The following is a 20,248-nucleotide window of genomic DNA, read 5'->3' as shown; positions in this document are numbered from 1 at the left end:
AGTTATTTTTGATGGTGCTCATGTTAAATTATTCCCAATAAATCAAATAATATATTTTTGAATGGAATAAAAGAGCCAGGGTGCATAAAACGATCGTATATTTTCATGCATTGAGGTGTAGGGTATGGGTTATTTACTTATATATTTATTTTTGCACTATATACGCTTATTTGGTAATTATTTTTAATGAAAATAATTTTATTTAAATTGAATATAAATTAAAAATTTAATTTTAAAAGGAAGAAAACCTATATGTATTTAATCAGTGATATAAAATATATTTGAGGGTAGAAAATAAAATGCTGAGTTAATTACATTGGTTTACATATAAACCTCAAAAAAAGAAAAAACGAAAAATAGCGAAAGAAAATTTTATGAAAATAAAAGATAATAATAATAAAATTAAAATAACCTGGAAAACCCAATATATATATAACCAAAATAAAAAATAGAAAGAAAATTGGGGGGGGGTCAATTTTTTTTTATATACTTTTGGGGGTATTTCGAACCTGGTATTGATTTCATACTTTGAGGTGAATGGAAAGGTAAGATATAAGCCGATTCTTTTTCGAACTTTATACATGTTCACTTATAAGCATTTATACATGCATCTAATAAGAAGAGGAACGTAGATAGTTGACCAAATATGTGAACAAAATGGTTTAGGCAACACTTCGGTGAACTTTAAAAATGGTAATTACAAATAATGTTATTTTGTAAAAATATGAATAAATACATTTTTTTTTGCTTCTTATTGACCTTAAACACACCAAGAGATAGGCAAATATAATTATAGGAGTATTCTACTTTGGTTTAATGGGGAAATACCTTTATTTTTTAAACCATAGTTAATAAAAAATAGCCAATAGCTACATACCTGCTTACTTTTTAGCTTGCTAACAATAGGGGGGAATTATTTTATTTGGAATATTTCAATTTTAATTTTACCTCGAAATTATGAAGCAAATATATAACTTCCCACCCATTTTGATAGCATGAATAAAAACACACCGTCGAACTAATAGTATATATATAAATTATTTCGTTTAATAATACTTATTAATATGCTATTTAATTGCATAAATGAGGAAAATACATTTTATATGAAATATATAAAGAAATAATGTTTTATAAATTTTTACATATTTATGTTAATGCATATATGTTTATTGAAATTTATTTAATATTATTTCTAAATGTATTTATTTAATTTTTATTGTATGCCTTTCAATGGAGAAGCATGGGTACTAAAAAATAAAACCCTAAATTAATTATATTTTAAAGGCAATACCATTTTTACACCTGGCTCCCATTTTTGAATAGCTAAAGATATATATATATGACCACTAATAATACCCAAAGTATGCTGTAATTGTGTCTTTCTCCGTTTGTATACTTTCTAAATATTAAGATAGCAACACACCCATTTTAAACCAGTGTTTTTTCCTAGGTAAACCCCATGTTGCTAGCTATTGGAAAATATTAGAAATTTCTATCAATTTTTTTTCTTTTTAAATGATATAGAATAATTTAATAATATTTTATAAAATAATTTATCGAGCTTGACGGTTTATAAAAGAAAACAAAAAATAAATAGTAAAAAAAAAGTAGTAAATAAATAAAAGAATATTTTATGGGCAATCACATTAATATTAAAGCAGCATATACTACCCATTAAAATGAGTTATAAATTGGGGTATGTGCTTTTAAAAAAAATTATATATTAATTATTTTATAAGGCATAAAATATAAGCACAAAATATATAAACTTATTTATTGTTTTTATTTAATTTTTTAAGGTATTTATTAATTGACAGCATTTGGGCCTTCGCTCATTCCTATTGTAAAACGGGAAGAAATAGTGCGTATATAATTATTATATGCATATTAATTAAAAAATATTGAAAAATCCATTTTGTAGTATATGAAATTATTCATATAATGAACACACTACTGTATATTATATATGTTCGTGTATTATATTATTTTTACTTCTTCTTTTTTCCACGCATGATAACAATATATTTTCAACAAAGTTATGGCGAAAATAATCTACATAGGATTTCAAAGAAGTTCTATATTCTGTATCAACTAAAAATATAATAAAGGATAAAAAGAATAATATGTTAATGCCGCAAAAGATATACATATATTTGTCATTTATAAGTTTTAATATATTTAAATATACTGTGTGAATTTTGTGGATCATCAAACTGCTCTCGAAGCAACTCTGCAATGATTAATATAAAATATATGTATAATAATGTATTAGAAATTATAATTATGTAAATAAAGATTATTTCCCCTGATATTGCTACTACTATTGTTAATAATAGAAATGAACCTACTTAATGTTGGTACTAATTGGGGGTTAAATTTGTCAATTTGTTTTATATCCAAAGGAACACATACTCTCCCTATTATAAAAAAGATATAGACAGTAAATTATTAGGTATTGAATGCATTTATGAATATTTAAAAAAATAATATATTTAATATCCTTTTAAGTATATAACCTGTTCCATTGTGAATACAGAATGGGCTCTTCAACAAGTGATTAATTTCCTTGCTAAAAAGTGGTTGTTATATATGAATATATGTAACTATATAGAAAATATTTGATGCGGTTTTGATAAAATGCATTGTTATGAATAAGGAAGAAGCAATTACCTGACATTTATATCAAGTCTTGGGTATGTAAAATGAAAGACTATTTCTTTTATGTATGATGGAATTACAGGGTTCTGATTTGCTTCTTTTTTTTTTAAATAATTAGTAGGAAGTGGAAATCCATAAATTGTACTTAACTATAAAAAGGAATAAAATATGACATGCAAATATTTTATTATATGAAAAGTGTGTATTTTTCTTTTTCACGTGTTATATGCATTTTACAAAGGTCCATATAAATATTGTTTCTGAATTTATTAACTCTCTAAAATTAAGATCTGATAATTACCTTTTCGAATAATTGCTTAGAGTTAAAGTTGTTATTATCAACAAATTCCTTGAATTCGTTAACTCTTGTGCTTTTCACTGGATCTGCATTTTTTCCAGATGCTGTAAAGTTTTCAAACAGTGTAAACAAATATATGAATATAATGAAGTGTATATATAGACAATGCAATTATATTGATATATAAATAGAATAAGATAAATAATATTTCCCAAACATAGAAATATGTGTAGGTTCATTATTACTGTAAGGCAAATAGTCAAATATTTTTTGAACATGAGGAGAACCTTTTTTGAAAAAATCTTGTTCTTCCAAAAGTACATCAAAATATTTATAGCAAATATCAAATGCTCGCCTAAAAATGGTGATTTTTATTTAATTTTTTTTCTCATAAAGCTGTATACGATCATATTTCATATAGTTCCATGATAATTTATGCATTACTTATATAAATAAATTTTACACTATTTGGTTATGAAATGTTATTTTTTATTATTTTTTTATGTTACTCAAGCATTGGATATTTTTCTTTCCCCCATATAGAGACTTTTTTTTTTTTAGTGTCTGATCCCTGTTAAAAAAAAATTTTAAATGATTATAACTACACACAATTGATGTCTCATTCAGACGGAGGAGACTGCTAGATTTACTACAATATTATATCACAGTAAAGTTATATGTTTGCATTTCTTATTACTGATAATATGTTTAAATAATCAGCAAGGGCTGCTCGAGCATCAGTTGTGTAGTGTCTGCATGATTCATCACACACCTGTGAAAGCAAATAATAAAATAATTTAAAACAGAAAATGTGCATAGCATATGTAGGATGATATAATTTTGTTATATATATATTTTTTTTTTAATATGATGAAAGTATCTATATACCCAGCAATGTATTCCACGTCTTCCTGAATAAACCCATAATATGTTTTGAAAAGCAAAATCTTCTCTTAGGGATGTATCCAATAAAACTATTGCTATAGTTAGAAACTTCCTATATAATTCATAGTATAGAAAAATGTTAGTAAAATAAAAGATGGTATACTATTAGCTACTAATAATGATAAGCAGATTGAATAGGATATCGTTATATATTTATGTGTGCATACCAGCAGAGCTTGCAAACTTTTTTATCTGAACAGCATGTTCTTATATCATCATAATCGTTCATATCAATATCGAATATTAATTCCTATATTAAAACAATAATAATAATAATAAGAAGAAGAAGAAGAAATAAGAAATGTAGTAAAAATAAAAATGAATATAAATAAAAAATACTGACGTGTTTTACCTTTTGAATAGGACGAAATAAATCGCCTTTCTGATCTTTTTGGGAAACAGGATAATTATATACTGCTCCTATATCGAATTTAATTGGGACAAAATTTGAAAGGAGTTTATCTTTAAATTCATTGGCGCTGTTGAATGACTGCAAAATCGTTGAAATGTGAATCGAGAAAATTTAGAACAAGAACAAGTTGAAAATAAAGAATAAACAAGAAATATATTGCGGCAAAAATATAGATAGTAAGCAATATTTTAAGGTAAATAATGCAGCGATTGGGGATAAAATAAAACTTAAGGAAAGAAATAATTTTGTATTATTTTGATTTTTTACCAGCCATCTCATATATATTTCTTCCTTCCCTTGATCACTTTTTTTACAAGTAAAAGAAAATTCTCTTTTCGAAAAAAAATTCGGATCGTTTAATCGAGTATATTTTCCATTGTTGTCTTTGTTCAAAAATAAAATATATTAAAAATAAAATGTGTGTTAAGGTGTTGAAGCAACTTTTTATATACGAGGTTATATGTTTTTTTTATTATGTAGTGGGGGTTATTTAGTGTTTTTGTTTATCTTGTTACCATTCTTGTAGTTTAGCCAATTACATAAATCGGTAATAGGACATAAGTTTCCTGTTAATTTTAACACCCGAGAAAAAAAATGATAAATAATTAAATGGATAAGCAACAAAAACTATAGACATATTACAATAATGCTTTATTTTATGTGGCACGGGATAAAGGAAACAAGCACATTGTTTGTTTATACATTGAGTTATCATTTAGATATATTATGTCAATCACATATTTTTATATAAATGGTGTATTATATTTTACTAACGGTAATAAAAGATTAAATCCGTTTCATTAACTGTGGAATCTTTTATTTCTTGTAAAATTTCCATTTTAAAGGTGATTTTCTTTTATTTTCTCCAAATTAGAGAAAAAGTATGTAAGAATAGTGGAATATTATTCTTTATCAAATGGCTTGGCTTTTGCAAGTCATTGAGATATATGCAATTATATATATAAGTACACATATATATAATAAGGTGGATTGATATAATTACACAAATTTCAGAATCAATGGAAAAGCTATGCAAATTTCTGTATTTTGCGAATGAAGCAAGGGCTTATACAAAAACTTTCCGAACAAATTATTTCTTTGCAATATTTAGCTTTTATAATTTAATTATAATTCCATAATAAAAATGATTCGTAAGTATAAATAAAAAAAAATGTTATGGCTCTTTTTAATTATAAATTAGTATGTAATATATGCATACAAGCAATTTTCAGTGTATTTTATTTTTCTAATATTTTAACGTTCTTATTTTAAGAGTTTGTAAGTATTAAAATATTTTATAGTAATCATATAATTGTTAATTTTTCCATTTTTTAAATAATATGCCTTTGTGATATGTATTAGAAAATTATGATGTGCAGATTATGAAAATGGGCAAATACACACATTATAATATGTGTATACAATTTTTAAATACATTGAGACCTAATAATGAAGAAATAAAAAAAGGATAAAAAATGCAGTAACAAAATAAAAAAATTAATAAGATGTCATTCAACTAATACGAAAGTAATAATAAAGTAATGCCAAAATAAAGAAGATATCCAATATGTAATTTTACGTAATCAATATAATGGCAAATATATATTTTTCTCCAGCGATTTATCAACGAAATAGTATGGAAGAATTGAAGTAGACCTATAACAAATATCTGTCATATTGAATTATGCATATTTTATGATTTTATTATCATGAATGGCATTTTTATTTTTGAATTTTAAATGATGGGACTAAAAAGGTAGCATACAGTATTTCCTATGGGAAATGAAGTGCATCTTTTTGTTTACAAATGTTTTAATATTATAAATACAAAGAAAAGTTGTTTATATTGTTATGAAATGTACGAATTTGAATGAATTTAAAATATATCATCCAAAAATAGAGGATTTAATATAAGCCACAATGACACAAATAAAATGGAAAATTGTGGCATAATTTGCATCTGTAGTTAATAAAAAAAAATGAAAAATCCAAGCATCATGTATATATAACATTGGGATAAAATAATAAAATTTATAACTTTAAAAAAAATAATGTGATTCGGGAACTTTGCATACATATAGACTGTGTGCACCAAAAAACAACATAATTAAATACATTGGGATAGATATATAACTTTTTATAAAGAATATTAATTATATTTTCACCCTCAAAAAAGGAAGTATTGTGTGAGGGTAAATATTATTGACATTTGGAGGGGGTACAATCATATGTGCATGCATAAAGTTGCATATATACATTTCTATATGAAATAAAATTCATGCGGTTGATATTATCCGCCAAACATATTTTGAAAAATGCTTAAGAAATCGTTCTTTTTTTTTTTAAATATATCATCGTCAATCATTTGTATATATTTTTGAAATTTGGGATCATAATTTAATATAAGTCTGTATTTGTATTTAATATCTTCATATAAGAGTTCATTTTTATATAGGCATGAGCAAGTAATTAAGTAAGCTACCTGAACAGGTAATGGGACATCTTTTTTATCTAAATTTTTTTCAAAATTTTCGATAAGATCCAATGCTTGTTCTATCTTATATAGTACAATTAAGCATAATGCTGTTCTTAAAATAAAAAAATTATATTCACTAGGATATGCTTCTTTTCTCCAGCAAGATATTATATTATATAGCATTTCATTATCATCAAGATATAGATAATGATTATGAGCTAAACTATATTTTTTATCTTCAAAATAGGAATTTCCCATCGCTCTATGAAATTCTAAATAGCCAAATATATGATCATCATCTGTTGACCATAAAATGCATTTGTTCATAAATTTATATTTTTCTTCTGTAGAATTTGGTGGGCATTTTTTAAATATTTCTATTATTTTATCGGCATAATATAAATCGAATTCGATATCATTTTCGGTTAATATAACACAACATTGATACATTAAATCACATAATAAAACATATTGCTTTACATTGGCAAATTTTAATGAAAAATAAAATATAATATTTAAACAACTAGCTAATTGATCTTTTTGCAATTTTCTGTTTATAATTGACTTTATTAATTGATGAGCTTCATAATATAAGCCTTTTCCAATTTTTTCTTTGGCTAATTTTTCTTTTGCTAATTTGTCTTTGTTCCCTTTTTCTTTTAGCGACTTTTCTGCAACATTTTCGGCTGAGTGATGCTCGCTTTCCATCATTTTCTATTGGTTGGTGTTTGGATATATTTCAATGAGAAATGAATAGTAACTTGATGATAAAAGTTGTGATCGATTTATTTACAAATTAATAGGTATATTAATATATATGTGCGTCTTCACAAGCTTATGCATAATTTTCCTAAATATGTTTATCCCTTTTCTTGAACATATATCATGGAGGGTTATATTTTTTGTATTTGCAAGTGATTCTCTTTTTTATGTTTGAATTTTTCCTCTATGAAAATGATATGAATACGTGAAATCCTAGTAAAAATTGTTTTTTCTGTTTATATTTTTGTAATAGCTTTTTTGGTAGGCATGAAAAGGATCATTATTATATATGCTTATTTTCTTGCTTATTTAGTTTTTTCGTTTAAAATAAAAAAATAAAATATACAAATTTTACAATATAAATATATGCTTGAATTTTATAAATATATACTTGTATAGAATAAGCTATATATTATATGCCATACACCATTATTACTAATATAAAAAAACAATATATAATATCTTTAATTGTTTATTTACTGATTTTCACCATCTTAAGGTAGGAAATTAAATGAATGAAAATATGAATGAAGTATTTTTAAAATTTTCACATAAATATTAAAAAAATATTATATACATAATTTAAAGGGAAGAAAACGGTGAATAATTTTGTTTATAAAGCATTGAAAAAGGTATTATAAGATTTATTTTTTTTAATTGCTTGAAAATATGCGCAACACCCCTGAAACGTATATATATGCATTTACAATTTTTTTATGATTATTAATGATAAAATTATAGAATGTATAAATATTATAAAAAAATATAATTAATGTATTTTTAAGAAAATATGAAAAAAATAAATTAAGATAATATAATGATGAATTGCAGATATGAAGGAAGATACTTAGTAGGAACATTTAATTATATGGAGAGAATTGAGTATAAACATAAAGTTATATATATGACTTGTATATCTTTAAAAAAAATATATTGAAACATTTCTATGAGCATATGTTATGTTTCTATACTATATAGAGCATTATACTTCTATATATCCATGCATATTTTCGCGTGATTCAATGAAAGGAAAGGATTACAGTTAATACATACACAACAGTTTTGAAGTAATTATAATAATTGATGATATAAAAAAAATAGGAAACCATTTGAGATAACAAAATGTATAAAAAATAAATGGTGTAAAAAACAGCTTTTGTACGAACCCCCAATTAGTAGGATTATGCAAGAATATGTATTGTATACTTTTGCATAAACAATTTTAGAACAATAAAAGTTTTGAAATTGAAAAAAGATGTAAATTTGTATGCGTTATAATAATAACAGTTCTCATATTCCAATAGAGATACTAATATGTATTATACCGGCGATATATGAGAAGAAAAAACACCTTATATTCTGGCACAAAATTATTTAGTCACGAAAGTATTGTGATATATATATAATAATATATAATAGTAGACTGCTGCAAAATATATTTGCTGCAGTGATATAATTAACTCCTTAGAACACTTACAAATATATGGAAAATTAACCAGTTTTATATATTTACTATTATTTTTTTTTAAAAATGAGTAACATAAATATTGTGTGTTTGGGAGGAGCTAGCGAAGTAGGGCGATCATGTGTAATAATAGAAAGTGAGAAAACGTCGATTATGCTAGACTGTGGAATACATCCAGCTTTTATGGGGATTGGTTGTTTACCTATATATGATGCATATGATATATCAAAAGTTGATGTCTGTTTAATTACACATTTTCATATGGATCATAGTGGTGCATTGCCATATTTAATTAATAAAACTAGGTTTAAAGGGAGAGTTTTTATGACCGAAGCAACAAAAAGCATTTGTTATTTACTATGGAGTGATTATGCGCGTATCGAAAAATGTATGAATTTAATGAATAAAAATAAATCTATGAAAAGTAAAAAAGAGCTAGAAGATAATGGATCTGATGGTATGGAGAATAATATAAATAATGATGGATATATTAGTAATGATGACAATGATGATGCTTATTATGATAATTATATTGTTGATAGAGATAATGATGAAAATAGCAATAATGTATTATATGATGATGATGATATAGACGCTACAATGGAATTAATTGAAACAGTTAATTTTCACGAAAATATTGAACTTGAAAATGTAAAATTTACTGCATATAGAGCAGGACATGTTATAGGTGCATGCATGTTTTTAGTAGAAATTAATAATATACGTTTATTGTATACAGGTGATTATAGTAGAGAAATAGATAGGCATATACCAATAGCTGAAATTCCGAATATTGATGTTCATGTATTAATATGTGAAGGAACATATGGTATTAAAGTGCATGATAATAGAAGAAAACGAGAGACAATTTTTTTAAATATGTTAACTAATATATTAAACAGTAAAGGAAAGGTATTATTACCTGTTTTTGCTTTAGGGCGAGCTCAAGAAATATTATTAATATTAGAAGAACATTGGGATCGAAATCCTAATTTACAAAAGATTCCAATTTTCTATATTTCTTCTATGGCTACAAAATCGTTATGCATTTATGAAACGTATATAAATTTATGTAGTGAATTTATTAAAAAAATTGTTAATGAAGGTAAAAATCCCTTTAATTTTAAATATGTAAAATATGCAAAATCATTAGATTCTATTTTAAACTATTTATATCAAGATAATTATCCATGTGTGATTATGGCATCCCCTGGTATGCTTCAAAGTGGTATATCAAAAAGTATTTTTAATATAATAGCATCAGATAAGAAAAGCGGAGTTATTATAACTGGGTATACAATTAAAGGAACCCTAGCAGATGAATTAAAAACCGAACCGGAATTTGTAACCATTAATGATAAATTAGTTAAAAGGAAATGCCAATTTGAACAAATTTCATTTAGTGCACATTCCGATTTTAATCAAACAAAAACATTTATTGAAAAATTGAAATGCCCAAATGTTGTTTTAGTACATGGTGATAGAAATGAATTAAATAGATTAAAAAATAAACTAATAGATGAAAAAAAATATTTATCAGTTTTTACTCCGGAAATATTACAAAAGGTATCCTTTCATTTTGAGCACAATGATCATGTTATATCATTAGGGAAGCTTTCTCACCATATTAAAAAGGTTAATAAAAAAATTAAATTACTAAAAAAAAAAAATCAAATCAAACTAGCAGAAAAAAATGAGTTAGACAATGCAGAGGCAGTAGAAGATGAGGAAGCTCAAGATGATTTGAATGACAATGAAAATATTATGAAAAAAGAAGAAATTACTGAAAATGTTCTTATTAAAAAAGAACCTGATGTAGAAAATACATCTAGTGAATTGAAAAGAATAGATGGTTTACAAGCAAAAGATGAAGAAAGGGATGAAAACTATACAGATATCGAAGATGAAATAGAAGGAGAAGAAATAGAGGCAATAATAATATCTGAACCGCAATCTGCCCCTGTTATTGTTTTTCCTAGTGATATACATGAATATACCAATTTAAAAACAGCATTAATTGATCAAACCATTAATATTAGATATCCGTATAAATTAGATGCATTGTATAACGTTCTAAGTAATGTATACGAAGATATTTTTATGGAAGATAACATAATTTTTGTTAAAGATATAAAAATATTATATTGTGAAGAGGAAAAAATAATAAAAATTAATTGGCTATCAAGCCTTATTAATGATATGATTGCGGATAGCATAAATTTTTTAATCCTCGAATTTATGGATACAATGGCATCTAATAAAAAATGTTTATCAATTTGTAATAATACAACGGATAGCCAAATATACGAAATGATAGTTGACTTTGTTGAAGAAAATTATATAAATGTTGAAAGAATATTAAAAAGAGATATAAAGCAAGCTTTATTATTATGCATTAATAATAATGGTGAAAATGATTCTACAGAAAATCCAAAATCTGCTTTGGATGAAGGGAAAAAGAAAAAAATAAATATGAAGAGCAATGCTGAGGGAAATAACAATAGCAAAAATATAAATTTTGAAATGTATGACAATTTATTTTTCGATTATATCAAAAATATGATTAACGAAGAAAAGTCTAATAACGAATATGATGATATTTGCAAAATTAATGAGATTGGAGAAATATTAAAATTTGAAGTTAAGGATAATGCTAACAACGATGTTCAAGTGTTTGTTGATATGGATAATAGGGAGGTTATATGCAAAGAAGAATCTGTTTTAATAAAAGTTAAAGAGATTTTAAGAAATATTGAAGAATCTATGCTACCTATGTGTTTTTGATATATTATCATAGATACAGTGTTGAAGCGGCTTGCTATCATATTTTCATGTTGTTTGTATATTCGTATATCCATGCATTTTTTCTTTCGCCGTTTTCTTTTTCTTTTTTTTTGTTAAAATTGTTTATAAATATAACTTATAATAACAATACTTAATTTTAAAAACGTTATATAATTAATTAAATAAATTGTTGCAATATATCGATATTGCATATATCGCTAAATTATACACATATAAACATTTGGAAAAAAGAAAACAAATTGTATGTGTAACTATAAATTAAGAGCCAGTTACCCATGTTTACATATAGGATTATATGGGTAAGTGCAGGCAAGATGACATTGCCAATTATGGCTACTTTATCTGGGTTAAAATAAAAAATAGTATATTACAAAAAATGAAGAAGTTTACAATTTAAAAATATTGAAGAAACTTTTTCATAAATTAAAAATGTTCACCCGTGAATTAATAATAAATTATGGTGAAATACAAATAACTTAAAAATAAAAACACAAATGGACAAGTTTTATGTTAATAAATACAAAATCAATTTAAAAAACAAAAAAATATGAACATTCATAGTTATAAAAACAATTTGAAAATCAACTTTCATAAAAATTAAAAAAATAATAATCATACATATGCAACCAAAAGATACTAATTCTCTATTATGTGTTTTACATTCAAATCTATGATACCAATGATGTTCTCCTAAAAAAGGGAAAGAAAAAAACATGAATATATATAACATTGAAAAGGGAAAGAAATGTGTAGCATATAGAATATTTTTTAATTTTATTTTATATTTTTTCTAACCTTTTCATCAACTAAAGAAAATCTTCCATCCGTGTTTCTAAAAAAAGTAAATAAATAACAGTTGAAGATTCCATATTGTTATATTTTTCATATGTTCATACAATTGAGTCTGTTTTTAGGATATTCTTACTTTATATTAAAGACGCTTCGGGCAACAAAATAATTTTTTTTCTTCTTTTTAAAAAGTTCCACATAAAATTTGGCATTTTTCTGTAGAAAAGGCAAAGATTCCATTATATAATTAAACAGTAAAGCATTGTCTTTTTTGACATAAAAAATATGTATAATAAGAATTTTATATTATTTTTAAGAAATGTTTACTATGCTAGCAAGTGCTAAAACAATGTATTCCAAGAAAAATATTTTATCCCTAACAATTTTTTGGGTTTTTGTATTTTTTCGCCTAATGTAAAATATGTGCAGGAAGGGATAAGATAAAATATATATTAATTTTTTTGAATAATTGAATAGTTTGTCATATATATGCATATGATGGGCATTTGGTACATGCATTACCTGACACAAAGGATATTTACATTCTTTGGTTTAATAAAACAACTTACAAAATATTCAATTGAAGTATCGATTTTAGTTTTTGAGAAAAATTGAATGTCTTTTATAAAAATTAATAAGCACATTTTTGATATGTTTAGCGAGAGTTCACTCATTTTCGTACTAAATTTGCTTTTGATCGATTCATTTATGCTACCCAATCGTATGGATGTTTTCCATAATGGTTCGTCGATTTGTCTTTTTTTGTATAAATAAAGGCTTTCATGCGATAAAAACTTTATATCATCGGGAGAATGCTCATTTAGGAAAGATAATCTAAAATTTATATATTTGATTTTGTATTTTTTTTTAATATTAAGAAGTATTTGAGATGATAAGAGAAATACGTCATGATATGAAAAATTCGATTTCAACAATTCTATGGATTTTCCTATACAATATGTTAATAAGCCTGTAAAGGAAGCGAAAATTGAGAGATATCATAATGTGATGGCATACAAATAAATGAAATGTATATATTTTTGTTTTTTATTTCGAATATTTGACTTTCGAATTTGTGTAATGTACATATTGATTCTCATTTTCAAAGGTACTTACCCCTAACTTTCCCATTCATGAGCAACTCATATTCATTCCTATCTCGAAAATCAGGAGAGAAGAAAAATATGGATGGAACAAGGGCTTGATTTTCATCTTTTGTGTGTTTTTTTTCTGGGAATTTGTTGCTTTCAGGTTTCTTAAGATGTTCTACATAAATTGGATCGGTGTGTCTATCTTTAATTTTTCCAAAAGTTTTAAATGAATAAGTATTTTTCTTGTACGAAAATGGTAAATGCTCATTTTTGGATAATTCAGTTGCATTTATTCTTTTATTATATGTTATAGATATAGGTGCCGGAACAAAATATGATGAATAAGTAGTATCAAATATAATGCATAATTGTTTACCTCCTTTTAATTTTTTAATTATATGGGATATTTCATTTGAATATATATATTTATTACTAGAATAATCTTGTGGTAATAATGCAAAATTGTTATTCTCATTAAATTTTGAATCAATAATTTTGGTAGAATAACCACAATAATAAAAAAATAAAATATCACCATTATTAGAATTAATAATAAAATCACGTAAATGATTTATAATATTTTTTTTAGTAGCTTTTTGTGCAACATAATTTTTATAACAAAAATTAGAATCATTTAATAATGTCAATTCATTAAAATTAAAGGATTCTACTAAATGCTTACATATTTGAATAGTATCATTTTTGCATCCTTCCAATAAACCATTATAGCTTAGTGTAATTATTAAAGCTTTCTTTTTTCCTAAGTAATGTGATTCTGATCCCGTTGTAGTCAATTCACTGGAAGCATTCATTTTATAGTTAGTTACTTTTTTTTTAGTAGTATTAACAGTATTGTTTTTTAGGTTACATAAATTGTTTGTATCTTTATTACTACTTTTAAGACGTTCAAATTTTTCTATAAATCTGTTATCTGAACTATTTAGATCTTCTATGTCATTCATATGTTTACTAAAAAAAGACCGGAATGACTCACTACTTATTACTAGTTTTTTTGGTACAAAATCATTATCGTTTGTATCATTTTGATGAATTCTGGCTACTGTTTCGATTTTATTTTTACAAGGATCAAATTTTTTATACACTGTAGCGTTATTATAATCATCACCTAGTGCTTTTTTTTCTACTTCCGTCAGAGTTTTCATTTTAAAATACATAGACTCCTGAGATTTGGCAATGCTATCCAAATTTTGATGGTTTTGTGTTTTTAGATTATAAATAGAGGAACTGGTTTCTAAAATATTACCTTTTATTTTCTGTTTCGTTTTTACTAATTTATTAGGTTTACTGTGTTTTGGTTTTTCATGTAAATCATTGTTTTGTGGTTCTTCATTTAAGGCATTCAATGGGGGATTTAATTCATTGCGCCTTTTTGACATGGACAATAATATTTCATTAATGCCATCAATTGCACTAGCATTATTTCCACTATTAATTCTATTATGTTTTTTTTTCAACGTTTCAAAATCAAGGTCATGTGAATTCATAATAGGAGCATTAAATTTTATGTCGTTGATATTTAATTCGCTTTCTTTTGTGTCAAATTCATGTGAATCCTTTATATTCTTTTTTATATTTAATAAATCATTATTTATAAGATCAATATTGTTCCCATTTAAATTTTCTTGTGCTAAATCGGGATTCGAAGTCATTTCAGTATTTTTATTTTTATCATCATTATCAGCAGTGTCTAATACATTGGGGTTATTAAATAAATTATTTATTTCATGGATTGCATTATTTTTATTTTCCACACTATATTTTGATGTTAATTTTTCTAAAGGATTAAGCCTTGTATTTTTATTATTTGGTATAGCAGAGTCTTGGTTTATTGAATTAGGATTTAATTCTTGCTCAAACGGAATATATTCTTTTTTATCATTATCTACATTACATGTGTTACTTTTGGAGTATAGAAGCTTATCAATATTATACTCTTTTAGTTTATTTATAGGCTTTTCAAAAGCTGAAATTGAGCGTATCATATTTCCTTTAACATTGTTAGCGTTTATTTGGCTTTGTCGAGTAGCATTTTGATAATTTAATAAAAGGCTATCTTTGTGTTGAAGTGGATTTTTTCCATATATCTCGTTGTTACCAGATATGCCATCTTTGACATTGCTATAATTTTTATCGCAATAAAATTTGTCTATATTTTGAAGATAAGTTTGTGCATCATTATTTGTATTAACATTATTGTATTGGTTTGGTGAATATAATATATTGTTATTTTTATAAGTATTATTGAGAATTGTGTTTTCCATATTCATGCCCTTTGGATTATTGTTTGTTTTGAGAATGCAATTTATGTGTTGTTGCACATTTGAATTTTTAATCATATTTTGATTTTTTCCATTTTTATCAAAATTGTTAATATTATCATTTTGCATTACTAAGTTATTGTTATAAAAATTGTAGTTAATATGGTTTTTGTCGTTTCCAATTTGTGTGATATTTTTCTCTTCGGGTTTAAGATCAACATTTTTTGCATTGTTTTTGTTCTTACTTGTATTTTCTGACGAATAATTTGTTTTTAAATTTTGAATAGGAGAATTTGTGTTATTCATCTTTGAATGATATAAATTTCGATGATCCGTAATATTCGATTCTTTATTTTTAATTCCATTTTGATCAGTAAATTTATAAATACTAGTTCCCATTTTTGTGTGATATTTATGTTTATCATCATACTGGTTATATTTAAAGGGTAATTCATTGGGAATGTTATTTTTAGATAAATGTTGCTTTCCCAAATTCATATTATTATGATGTGTATTATATAAGAAAGAGGGATTTTTCATTTGTTCAGGATTATAATGTTCATAATAATTGTTATAGGTATTGTTTGTGCTTTCATTTTGTATATTATTAAAGGGTGATATGGCGCCATTTCCGTTAATAAACGAATTGTGGGCAGAATTTTCATTAAAAATGTTACTATTATTTTCTTTATTCTTTCTATTATTGACATTGTATAAATGTTGTATTTCCCCTTTTGAGTTACTATTTATTATGCAAAATGATTCGTTTTTGTTTGAGTGTTTTAATTGGGTATAATTGGTAGAATTATGGTTAGGATTGTAATTTTTTATTGTATTTTTTTTTTCAAGGGCCTCTTTTTGATTATAAGGAAATAAAAAGTTATATATTTTTGTCAAGGTATTGTTTCTATCTCGATTTGTAGTAGATGGGCCCTTACCTCTTTTTCGCCTTACGTATGAAAATGAGCTACCAACACTTTGATCTATGGATGCACTTCTCATTGGATTTTCACAAAATGATAAATAATCAGAAAAATTAAAGGAATACTTTTTATTATTATATTTTTTTAATTGGTCATTTGGATTCAATGATTTTCTATTCACATTTAAATAATCTTGTTTGTCTTTTTTTAATGGGTTTAATAAATACGAACTACTCCGCCTTTGAACATTGTTTTTTGGAATAAATGATAAATTTATCATATTATTTCCATGACGCATTTTTGTATTTGTTTTTATGTTATTATTGGGGATTAATGGTACAAATGGACCCAAAAATGTTAATTTATTATTATCGAAAGGCTGAGAATATCTATTGTTAGTATTATTGACATTGTCACAAGACATACTTCTATAAATGTTTGCGTTTTGATTGTATTGATTTAAAACTTCTTCATTATAATTGTTATATATATAATTTCCATAATTATAAAGCATATTATTTTTATTTTTTAAATTATGACCATTGTGGGGTATATAATTATTTCCTTTATTTTTATCTACACTTTTTGAAACATTAGGCTTTGTAGCGTTATTATTCCCATTTAAAACGTATCTTTCTGTGTAGTTCTTATCACCATTAGGTATATTATTAATTTGATTTTTTAGTGTGTTATTTAAGTTATTAACATAATTTTCGGCGTTATTATAAAAACTGTTCTTGTTAGACATTAAGTAAGCATAACTTATTGGGTTTATCGAATTAATCATTTTATTTGGTGGTATATTATAGCCATTCAATGCGGAATTTTCTTGATTGATATTTTGAAAAAAAAATAGGTCCTTTATATTATTTCCTCTTGGGGGAATACGCACGATTTGACTTTTTTCATTTTTCTCTAAATTCTCTAAATTTTTTGTCATATTTTTATTTATGGGTCCTACTTTTTCATTTTCAGCGTCTATAGCAATTGACGAAAAAAATAATAATGTGTTGCGTATATATTAAAATATATTTTTAAAAAATAATCTAGCACAAATAATAGGCATATGTGTATTCATGTATATGTAGTCATAATGAATATTATTTTATCATAAGTTACAAATATAGACATCTCATGAATATGTATAGGGGCTTATATAAACATTCCGTGTTTGAATATTTTAAAAAGTAAATATGTAAAATTTGTGTATAGATGATTTATCACAATTAGTATATAAGCATTAATATATGTGCACATAAAACATTTTTAAAGTATTTATATATTTTTAAATAATATACCTTTCACTAATATCTTCCCCTTGGCGCCACATGATATATTGGCGGTAGATAATTCACTATTATCACTGATTCTCTTGATTCGTTTATATATATTTATATTTTCATAAGAGCTATATAGCGGAGAATAGATATTCATATCCCGCATTTTAATTTCACAATTTATATATTAGATTTAAAAATTTTTAGTTTTAAATAAATAATATATTTTTAGTGGTGTAGAATATTAGAAATTATTATAGATGCATTATATCTAATTGTTTTTCTTTGTGGTATTCACTGAATACACAAATTTGATTTATTTTTTTTTTAAAAGATATTTTATAGATATACAAAATTAAAATAAAATGTGTTCTATCTTTACAAAATTTCTATGTTATTTTTTTGTTAAAGAAAAAATTAAAAATATATATTAACCAAATATTTTATTTTTTATTTTAGAAAAAAGTAATAAAAACCGTTGGGTATATTTTCCAACATCCGTTTAGTTACGCATACATATGCACGCAGATAGTATATGGGTAATGTTATGATTCCTTCACTATTTTTATTTTATGAAACATTAAAAATTTGTTGCAATTTTATACCGTGCATAAAAAGTACACCAATATAATATGCGGTTGTTAAAATAATACAACCAGAAAAGTACACCAATATAGCATACGGTTATGAAAATATAATCCAAAAAACTACACCAAATAGTAATTAGTAAAATCTAAATGAAAATTAAGCCAAAAAATATGGGAATCTATGCATTTCCATATTTATTATTTTATAAAATGTCGTTTTAATTCAAATTGTAGGGTTTTGTTGTTTTGTTTACCATTGGAAATAACATAATGGTGTGCACAAGGAATATAAATATACACTTTATTAAGTAAAAAAAATTTGAATTTTCTAAAATGCAAATCTAATATTTTAAAATTAATAATTATTCCATTCTACACAATTGTGTGAAACAATCACTATATTTAATACTTTATATAATCTAATATTTTGGTATATCAACATTTATGAAATTCCACAAAATACATTACTAAGTGCATACTTTTTTGCACACAAAATAATTTGTTCCTTTTGAAAACAACATTACACTAAATTAAAACAAATTTTTATTAATTTATAGATGTGTAAAATTGCACATATTTCCTTTTTTTGACGAAAAAAATAATGCGTTGCTATTTATACGATTGAACTTTTTTTAAAGAAAATAGGTATTATAATAAATTGAAATTTTATTTATAATTTTTAAAATTGCATTCTATATAATTACAGTGCTATATTTTTAAGATAATAAACATTATTGGACGATTTAGCGTTACACTTCACTTAATTTGTTTGAAATATATCAAATAAAAAAATAATGATATCATGTTTAATATTTTGAATCATAAAAACGCTAAATAATAAAAACTCAAACTGAAGTGTGCTAAATTTTACCAATGAAAAAAAAATACTTCAATGATATATTTCCTGTCTTTAAATAAAACAACAATAAAAACAAAAATCATATAAAAGCTTCTGTTAATTTTTATTATATGAGAAATACCATTATATAAATTTATGTAACTTCATTTTATGAAATTTGTGAAAAATATTGTTTTTTATAAATTTTGGCTGTAGCACGAAACATGGAAATAGCCATATGCCTATAAAACAATTTCGTATTATATTCATTTACATTTTTATGATTTGTTCAAGTTGATTATATAGAAATCAATTTTTATTAGATAACCTAATAAGTTTATCGCTTTTTATTACATTTATTCATTATTTAGAAAGTATTAACTGAATGCGATAAGTTATACAAATATATTTTGAATATCATAAAAAAAATATATATATATATATATATATATGCAATAATAATTGCGAGATAAAGGGATGTTAAATATATTTATATTTTTGTGGCCAAATAAATGCATATAAATTTATATATTACTATAAACATATAATTTTTAAATTGGATTGTTAATTATATATTCATAATGAATATTAATACTCTATATAATAAATATAGTGCTTTGATTTTTATAAAAAATTTATAATT

At 24.2% G+C, this 20,248-nt stretch overlaps 4 protein-coding genes across 4 annotated transcripts; 1 reads left to right on the top strand and 3 right to left on the bottom strand.

Annotated features, from left to right (window-relative positions):
- Positions 1–1,806: 1,806 nt before the first annotated feature.
- On the bottom strand, positions 1,807–5,151 carry PCHAS_1305800 (DNA primase small subunit, putative; the record flags this gene model as incomplete). The annotated part of the gene is made up of 16 exons (XM_016799085.1): positions 1,807–1,838; positions 1,993–2,091; positions 2,189–2,230; positions 2,349–2,417; positions 2,517–2,569; positions 2,671–2,807; positions 2,960–3,060; positions 3,202–3,311; positions 3,466–3,527; positions 3,654–3,728; positions 3,845–3,953; positions 4,069–4,151; positions 4,254–4,391; positions 4,581–4,696; positions 4,829–4,879; positions 5,088–5,151. 16 exons carry the CDS (start codon positions 5,149–5,151, stop codon positions 1,807–1,809), a joined length of 1,341 nt encoding a protein of 446 aa, XP_016654427.1.
- A 1,452-nt stretch (positions 5,152–6,603) lies between these two features.
- PCHAS_1305700 (conserved protein, unknown function) lies at positions 6,604–7,500 on the bottom strand (the record flags this gene model as incomplete). Its single annotated transcript, XM_726790.2, has 1 exon — positions 6,604–7,500. The coding sequence occupies one exon, from the start codon at positions 7,498–7,500 to the stop codon at positions 6,604–6,606; it is 897 nt and encodes a 298-aa protein (XP_731883.2).
- A 1,582-nt stretch (positions 7,501–9,082) lies between these two features.
- Positions 9,083–11,800, top strand: PCHAS_1305600 (cleavage and polyadenylation specificity factor subunit 3, putative; the record flags this gene model as incomplete). The annotated part of the gene is made up of 1 exon (XM_737360.2): positions 9,083–11,800. One exon carries the CDS (start codon positions 9,083–9,085, stop codon positions 11,798–11,800), a length of 2,718 nt encoding a protein of 905 aa, XP_742453.2.
- Positions 11,801–12,457: 657 nt separating this feature from the next.
- PCHAS_1305500 (metacaspase-2, putative) lies at positions 12,458–18,346 on the bottom strand (the record flags this gene model as incomplete). Its single annotated transcript, XM_016799084.1, has 7 exons — positions 12,458–12,511; positions 12,617–12,653; positions 12,747–12,826; positions 12,938–13,019; positions 13,133–13,580; positions 13,727–17,881; positions 18,202–18,346. 7 exons carry the CDS (start codon positions 18,344–18,346, stop codon positions 12,458–12,460), a joined length of 5,001 nt encoding a protein of 1,666 aa, XP_016654426.1.
- Between the last annotated feature and the right edge of the window lie 1,902 nt (positions 18,347–20,248).

This window comes from Plasmodium chabaudi (assembly GCF_900002335.3).
Source record: "Plasmodium chabaudi chabaudi strain AS genome assembly, chromosome: 13".
Lineage (NCBI taxonomy): Eukaryota > Apicomplexa > Aconoidasida > Haemosporida > Plasmodiidae > Plasmodium > Plasmodium chabaudi.
The sequence above is the reverse complement of the archived record's forward strand: the minus strand, read 5'-3'. Positions and strand labels throughout refer to the sequence as shown.